The 8423-nt window shown below is 40.1% G+C and overlaps 1 protein-coding gene across 1 annotated transcript; it reads left to right on the forward strand.

The window, feature by feature from the left end:
- The first annotated feature begins 6120 nt into the window (after window positions 1-6120).
- On the forward strand, window positions 6121-8099 carry LOC130461551 (uncharacterized). The gene is made up of 6 exons (XM_056829697.1): window positions 6121-6357; window positions 6431-6568; window positions 7086-7261; window positions 7698-7770; window positions 7871-7939; window positions 8085-8099. The coding sequence occupies exons 1-6, from the start codon at window positions 6121-6123 to the stop codon at window positions 8097-8099; spliced, it is 708 nt and encodes a 235-aa protein (XP_056685675.1).
- Window positions 8100-8423: the final 324 nt, after the last annotated feature.

Genomic DNA, 8423 nt, shown 5'->3' on the forward strand with positions numbered 1-8423 from the left:
AAGCAATGATCAACTTCTGACCGAAACCCTAGATCTACTAGATGAAGCTCGGGACGAAACCAGAACTCTCAACGCAGCTTACCAGCAAAGGGTTAGCAAACACTACAACCGAAGAGTCAATGCCAGACCTCTGAAGGTCGGCGACCTAGTGCTCAGGAATGCTGCTGCAGTTCAAAAGGGAAGGATCCATGGGAAACTCTCGGCAACATGGGAAGGGTCATACATCATCCACTCCGAAAAGAGGACTGAGACCTTTATGCTTAAACAGTTAGACGGAACAATCTTGAAGAACCATTGGAATGCCGATGTTCTCAAGAAATATTTTGTATGACCTTACCCCCTTTGTAATCCAAGTAAGTGTAACGAGTAAGTTTAATGAGAAGAGGAAAGCCACTGGCACCATGTGTTTCATTAAACATATCTCTAATGTCTTTTGTTCTATTACCATTTTATATATATATATATATATATATATATATATATATATATATATATATATATATATATATATATATATATACTTGCATGCAACTTCGGATCTGATCAATCCGAAGCTAAAAACAATCCGAGGTAGCTACTCCTTGGAAACTAAACCCAAGGAATAGCTGACTCAATCCAACCCGCAAGGTACCGTCCAGAATCCCCGGATTCGCGGTACCTAGGGAAATTCCGTGCGCAACAGGGTCTCTCGAATAGTTATAAAGAGTTCGACTCAGATCCAAGGATCCCCGAAGCTCATAACTAAGAGTCAGACTTGCGACTTCTTGCCCAGGTTTCCGAACCACAAGAAGTCGGAAGAACGGAAACAGACGTTAAAGAGCTCAAAAGTAGACTCTTAACAGATCCACGGATCTGAAGAGCTCAGAAGCAGACTCTAAACACGTCTACAAGCGTTAAAGAGCTCAAAAATAGACTCTTAACAGATCCACGGATCTGAAGAGCTCAGAAGAAGACTCTAAACACTACAGGCGTTAAAAAGCTCAAAGTAGCCTCCTAACAGATCCACGGATCTGAAGAGCTCAAAAGCGAAACTCCTGACAGAAGAAAACCAGCGTTTCCAAAGAAATCAAAGACTAAAGTCCAAGGTTACCGAGTCCCTCAGCAGAGCCTAAGGAAAGCTCAGAAATCAAAACGAGTCTCTTAGAAAATCTACGGATTTGGAGAACTCGCAAACGAGGAAGCACCTTAGCAAAACTACGGATTCAAAAGCAAAAGAAGTAGATACTTCGGAAACACATAAAATTAAAACGAAACAGCAAAGTCATTTTCTCATTCAATATTTGGGGGAACAAATAAAATCATACCAACTAAAGCTCGGAACAACCCGAGGAATCCTCAAAAATTGAAAGAAAAATGACCTAAAAAGCTAAATCGGCAGCCATCAATAGACAAATATCGGCCTACCGAAGTACTAAGAAAAGCAAAAAGAAATTATTAAAGTACGACGCAGCACCGAGGCAAAAGGGGAGAAAGTCAAGCACAAGTTCGGAGGCCCTCAACTGGAACCAACCGACTCTGAAGAAGACGAATGCCCGAGTTCCTAAGGGACACCACCAACAGGTCCCTGAGAAGTGGCCCTCGGAGAAGCGCCCGCAGTGGTGTCACCTTCCGAGGAAACCTTCCGAGCTTGCTGCTCCTTGTCAGCTTCTTCACGCTCCTTGGCAGCGTCATCCCTGTCAGCTTGACACTCCACCAAGTTGTCCTCAGCCTCGAGCCACTTGGGCACATGCTCGGCCCACTTGAAGTTAGGCATGTTCTTGGCAAACATCCTGCGAGCGCCGAGGATCCCCTCCCAGTACATATCTTGGCATTGCTCAGCAGTGTACATCTGAGCCTTCGTCTCCTCAAGCTCCCGAACATGTTCCTTAAGACGCTTGACGTCATCTTCAAGAACAGGAACTCGGTCAACAGAGGCTTGGAGCCGCATATTGCTCTCCCGAAGGTCCACGATGGTGGTGTCCCTATTGTGAAGCTTGGCCTCAAGGTCGGCTTTCTCTTCGGCACTCTTCTTCACCAAAGCCTTGTGCCTGCTGGCATCCTCTTCCACTTGGAAGGTCAGAATGGCAACTTCCTTGCCAATCTCCACCAGAGCATCCCCCCCTTCCTTGGTGAACTCGGCAACCTCTTGCCTCGCCTTCGCAAGCTCGGACACGAGAAAGCTAAACTTGTGGTCAAGATTGGGGATGTCCCGAGCGTAGAGCTCCTCGAAACGCCGAAGCCTTCTCTCGTCGTGAAGTTGGCATACAGCGGCAAAGGAACTCCAATAAGCAGCCTAGAGAAACGAAAACAAAGTTAGTTGAAGCCAAAAAAGCAGCGAGCATAACAAACAAAGTTCGGACAACCAATACATTACCTCGTTCAGATGGTACTGAGCCATCTTAGTTGGATGGTTCGCCACCTCCCCAGGAACGCGGAACTACGGGACCCCGCGCAGCAAATTCTCATAGGCAGCTTCGGGACCAATCATGGAGCCCACATGAGCAGTGGGGTCCTCGCCCAATACAGCAGGCCGAGCATAGCGAGCCATGGTCTCCCGAACCTCCAACGGGATCCTCTTCAGAGGGACATCAGAGCAAGGGTCGCCATGGACCAACCCCTCCAACACAGAAGTTGAGGTCGAGCCCAAGGTCTCGCGAGGTCTCTTTGTCCCACGCCCTTTGGGAGCTCCACCTTCAGAGAGTAGAAGAGTCGAAGGCTGCTCAGCACCTTCTGCAGCCAAAGGTTGACCATCCGCGGCCTCCGAATCAAAAATATCCACCACCACCTTTGGAGGAGTCTTGGGATCCTCCCCCAAGTCATCTGCAGCTTCCTCGGAAGTAGGGACCTCGGATCCGACAAAAGGAGCATCTACCTCCGCCTGCTCCACTTCGTGAGTAATGTCCTGCACAGTTACTCCCACCGGAGTCAGCGGCTTCAGCGGCGAAGGAATAGCAGTCTCCTCAGCCAAAGGCTGTTCCACGGGTTCATTGGGTACCAGCACGGCCACACTTCACTAGTAGAAAAATATTTATTTGCTGCTATGTGTTAGTGGCGTTAATTTAAAAACGCCTCTAACTAAATGATAAAATGGAGGAATCAGGTGAAGGAGCATTCATTGGCGGCGTTAGTTTTAATTATAACGCCTCGAATCGGTGTTAATTTTTAGTTAGCGACGTCGTCATGTATAACGCTGCAGTGTTCTAGCTCCCAATGCAGGAACAAAATTTCACCCCGCGCATAATTCTTTGTTTAGGTTCTCGTCATTTCATAAAACCTCCTCCCTAAACTGGGTCTGACTCTGAACTCTTTCTTCACCAGCGAGTCTCGCCGGAAAAATGAAGCTTGAGATTCATCTCCACCGTCATTGTCTGGCCTTCGAACTCATATCCACCGTCGCCGTTCTTACTAAAGGTAAATTATCCTTCCACTCGTCTCTCCTCCTCCTTTCCATTTTTTCCGTTCAATTACTATATTCCCCTTGTTTCAGTCTCTCAATTTTACATGAATATGTTTGAATTATCGAATTATTTCTCTCTTGCTCTCCCCTCTCCTCTCTCCCGCTGAAACTGTAAAACCCTAATTATCAATTTCAAATTTTCGCTTAAAAACCTTAAAAATCCTTCGAATTTGAGGTCAGGTAATTTCGTGTGTCTAATTTATTATGAAAATTTGATTTTTAGGTCAGGTGCTTGGAAGAAAGAGGACCTCAAATTTGAGAGAAACACGAGTTTTATTCCAGTAAGACATACTTTTACTTGCTAAAATATGAGTTTTACTTTAATTGTCTATTTATATTTTCTGGGTTTGGTTTGAAATGAGTGCAGAAATCAGGGAGGTTGTTGCAACATCAAGTGCTATAATATAATTCAGAAGGTGAATTTTTAAATTGAAGTTATTAATTTTTGTTGTTCTGATAATTAACTTGAGTGAGTTGTTATGGTATCGTTATTTTGTTTCAACTTTCATTATCTCTTGCTGTTGGATCTTTTCAATACACTAAATTATGGTGATTTAGCAAGTACTTAGTTCTACTTTAGGTGATTAAAATTAAACAATCAAATGATTGAGAAAATTTGGACTTATACAACTTTTTCTTGTACGACTACTGATTATGGTGATATAAAGTCTATAGAATGTCTGTACATACTGTAGTTATATTAAGTTTTGATATTGTAGTGGTAGTGTTGGACACTGTTGTTTGATTGTTATTGTTGAGGAACATATGAGTTATATTACACGGTTATATTGTTCATTGTTGCTCTTTGGAACTAGACGTCGGCAATACAAGAGTATAGAGTAATACACTTAGCTTAAATCTGAGGTTTCAAACCCCTTGTTTTATAAATGTATCTTGGCGGTGCTTAAATTTTTAGTATCTTTACCAGGAAGGGGAAAAAGTGTCTTGTGGTAGGTGATAAGTCTTGCTACTTCATTGAATCTTAGCCCAGAAACACACCTGACTAATCAATTTTCAGAAGGCGACAAAGGGTGTGTCCCTCATCTCTCTGTGTAAAGTAGGTCGCAGTTCAGATAGTTGAGTCTGCTCTTTAGCTAGAAGTCTTATTGTGGAAGAAGTTTATTAGGACCTATCTTTATTTATTGTTGGAGGTTGCTAAATTTTGATTGCATATGTAGGAGTATCATACTAGCTCACTGTAGGACAAAAGAACTCAATTACTAGCTTTTCTGGTTTAGTTTTGAGCAGCATATTGTAGAGATTTGAAGAAATTAAACAACTCCTGAAATAGATTGGCATTTGTTGCTTCTGATGTATTGTGATGTTGCTGTCTGATGTATTGTTGCTTCTACTATACTGTGTTGTTGCTATCTGTTGTTGTTGTTGTTATACTATGCTGTTATTATGAGATGTTGTTGCTGCTATGCACAATCTGTTGTTGATGTTGTTGTTGTTCTAAGTTGTAGCATCTGCTGTTATGCACAAGTTATTGCTGGTATAGATTTAGATAACTTTTACACTTCTTTTCGTATTATTTATCTACTATGTTTCAGCTAGGAACGTCTTTCTTGGGTGGTCTTTGGCAAGATACAATTACCAATTGGTTGCATGGTGCTGTGTTGTACTTCTGTCTCTAACTTATTACTTTCCATGTCCTACTTAGATGACTCCCAAACTATGGATTTCCCCTTTAATAGCATCCAAAAGCTTCACCTGCCTCCTCTCATTAGTTCTAATGTAGGCTAAGGTTTACTGCGGACAAGTCCCAGAATAATTTAGAGCTTTATTATTTGTGATTTGTGACAGCATGCCCCCTTTTCCTTTATGCTCCTAGGTTATTCATGGGTGTTGTATATAACGCCAGTACACTTTGACTACTGTTTACAGGGTTTTATTAGATTTAAACTGGTTTATATCAGCTGGATAATGGCCTGATATATGAGACTAGCTCTGAGGAGAGCTAATATGACCCTAGGTTTTATTGGCTTTAAACTGATTCAGGTGTTGTCTATTAACTGGTCTTTGCCAGGAGAAGGCTGCTCTGTTTTTTTTTTGGCAGAAGATACAAACACACAAAGGAAGAATCACCCATATTTTCTAGCTTTTTGAGCCAGATCATGGGCAAACTTAACTCTATTTCTACTACATTTGACAATGGAGCAGTGTTCAAAACTATCAGCTATCATTCTAATCTCACTGCAAATTGAAACCAGTTCTAATCTACATTCAGGAAACTCCCTTAATGCTTTAATACTGTTGTACCAATCAGTGAGAATTGTTAAACATCGAACTTGAAGAGATACAGCTTTCTGCATACCAGCCAAAATTGCCTTCATTTTAGATTGTCCAGCATTTACTGCTTGTACTCTCTGACCATCTGCACACACAATTCTTCCATTTACTTCTATACCCCATCCTACTGCAGCAATCATACTCCCTTTCGTCTTTAAGTTTTTCCATGCCCCATCAACTATAAGTACATCTGCATTATCATCAGATAAACCTTTTAGAATCAACCTGTTTTCATTAGTGCTAGACCAATCTGTTTCTGAATGTGTATTCTTCCTTTTGAAAGTCATGTTGCGCATTTTATCTGCTTCAATTGCTTCTTTCAAAAACACTTGACTTGTTTCAATTATCTGCAATGGATCAAAAGAAGTGCCTCAGAAAATAATACAGTTTCTATGAATCCAGATGATGATGCTTCAAAGTTAGTTGATTTTCAGAAGATCATGAACTTTTCTTCTGAATTTGAGACTGTTTTAAAGGAGGTTATGTTCATTTCTGAATCTGATAAGAATGATGAAAGATTAAACAACTTTGCTGATAACGTGGAGGTGCACTTTGCTGTGAGGAAAAAGAGAGAAATGCTGGCAAATGCTAGACAGTTGATTCTACGATGTGACTTTACTGTTCCAGAAGTAAGTCTCATTCAACCTGTCTTATATCTTTGTGCTCATCTGCTGGAATTACGTACTAACAATTAGCTCTCAGGAGTTTAGCAGCAAAGGACCTAAGTTCATAAATAACACATACAATGATTGTGCTGTCAATTTGCTTTTTTCGTCAGAGAGGTGTATAGTGTCCCTTGCTGCTTGTCAGTTGATGAAGTTGGTGCATCAAACACTTCAAGTAAGATAGTTATTTCTGGCTATTATTCTGACTTGTTCACTTGTTTATATTATCATTATGTATAATCACACTAAGCTTTCATTTTGGCAAATTATGATGGAATGTGATACATGGATCATTCTGATTAGCGGATAAACCCCATCAAATGTTAAACTTGACATGTTTAAGAGTTACTTCACATGAACATTTTTCTTCACCATTTTATCACAGTTATACCTATTAGTTTTGCTTCGTGAACATTTTTCTTCATTTAGACCCATTAGTTTCTGAAATGGAAACTATTTTGTGTTATGATCATCTATTATGATACAACTAGGTTTATTTTTTTTGACTGTTGGTTAATTAAATAGAAATTGTGTTAGTTGAGATTTTAAGGGTGTTAATTGCAAAATTGCAATGCTGCTTTTTTCTTGAAGTATGCTCACTTTTAGGAAGCTTCATTTGCAAATACTGTTATTAGGATTAGGTTATGGTTCTTGGCTTCCTATTGGAGTTACCTGATGCAGTTTTTATACAGCGTGGAACAGGCTTGTCAACTCCCCTGAACACATCTTCTACGCGGCAAATGAAATCTGCAGAAGTTCTGGCTGAATATTTGAAAAATTTCCGTGCAGACAACATTGTGAACAATGCTGAATTCATTAGAGAGAGCATTGTTCCAGAAGCTGGGCCTTGGACTATCTTGGGTCAGGTGTAAATTGACTTAGGTACTTGTCTCTTGATTGTTTTGCATGATTTCATGCATAGTTTGCGAGTACAGACGCTGTATATTTTGCAATGTTCCATGTATTGTTTATCTTAACTAAGTTTTAACTAGTATTTGTTCCCCATAACCTTTCCATTCTTGATCCAACTTTTCACAGTCTAGTGGAAAGAAGTGTATTTATATAGTAAACAAAAGAATGTTCGTGTGTGTTTTCTATTCTTTTGATCCTAGGTATTTAGGATTCATGTCATCTTTTTATTCTATTTTGAGATCTCTGCCTGTGTAGTTTGCATACTAATTGTTGAGCTCCTTGTCACTATTTAGTCATAAAAATTAATGACCCTAATTATATACCGTAATTCTTTAGTCTTCCCAATTTCTTCTTTTCTTTGTTCGTTCCCTTAATTCCTCTATTTTTCACAGGCTTAAGAGAGCCCGGGATCCTGTTATAACTCCAGGTGCACAAAAGCAACTCAGTTATTACTTTCTGAATGCAGTAAGTAAAACCAATACCTGTAAGGTTGTAATTCAAGTACACTGACTCTATTATTTACTTGGTATGACAATTATTTGCTTGAAACTTTCATGGATGGCAGTTTGATAATTGGGGGGGTTTCAAAACGAACCCACTATATGCGATACTTCATGAGGTGATTTACTGCCAAGTAAGTTTAGTCTCTATCAGTATAGATTTTTTTTAAAATAATAAAAACAAGCCGCCCGCATGCATACATTGGAGCATAAATGCTTGCTTCTGCATGTCTAGCAAAGATTTCATGATAATCATGATTAATGTTTTCGATTCTGCAGGGTGTTCCATCTTAGTGGGCTGCTCAAAGAATAAGGGAGGCCAACGGAAGCAAGTTTGACGCAATCAAAGCAGCAAAAGAAGGGCGTCCTGTATATTTTACGGGAGAGGTAACTTTCTGGAGATTGTATTTCATAATTATGTAGTGTAGTAAACTAGTAATCATTGGGATATAACGTATGCTCAGTTCTGGTAATGGGCTGAAGCTAATGCTACAACTACAATTATAGTATGTTAGTATTACTTCTGGACTTCAAGGAGATATTTCATATTCTTATCCAAGAATTGACCATAGACTGCTAATAATACCCGAGTGCCTTATTATATTGCTTAACCATGCG

Source organism: Spinacia oleracea, chromosome 5 (genome assembly GCF_020520425.1).
Source record: "Spinacia oleracea cultivar Varoflay chromosome 5, BTI_SOV_V1, whole genome shotgun sequence".
Taxonomy (NCBI): domain Eukaryota; kingdom Viridiplantae; phylum Streptophyta; class Magnoliopsida; order Caryophyllales; family Amaranthaceae; genus Spinacia; species Spinacia oleracea.

Coding starts and splice junctions, on each gene's coding strand:
- LOC130461551 (XM_056829697.1), top strand. CDS start 6,121: ATGAATCCAGATGATGATGCTTCAAAGTTAGTTGATTTTCAGAAGATC. Junction 6,569..7,085: donor TGGTGCATCAAACACTTCAA/GTAAGATAGTTA, acceptor GTTTTTATACAG/CGTGGAACAGGCTTGTCAAC. Junction 7,771..7,870: donor GTTATTACTTTCTGAATGCA/GTAAGTAAAACC, acceptor CATGGATGGCAG/TTTGATAATTGGGGGGGTTT.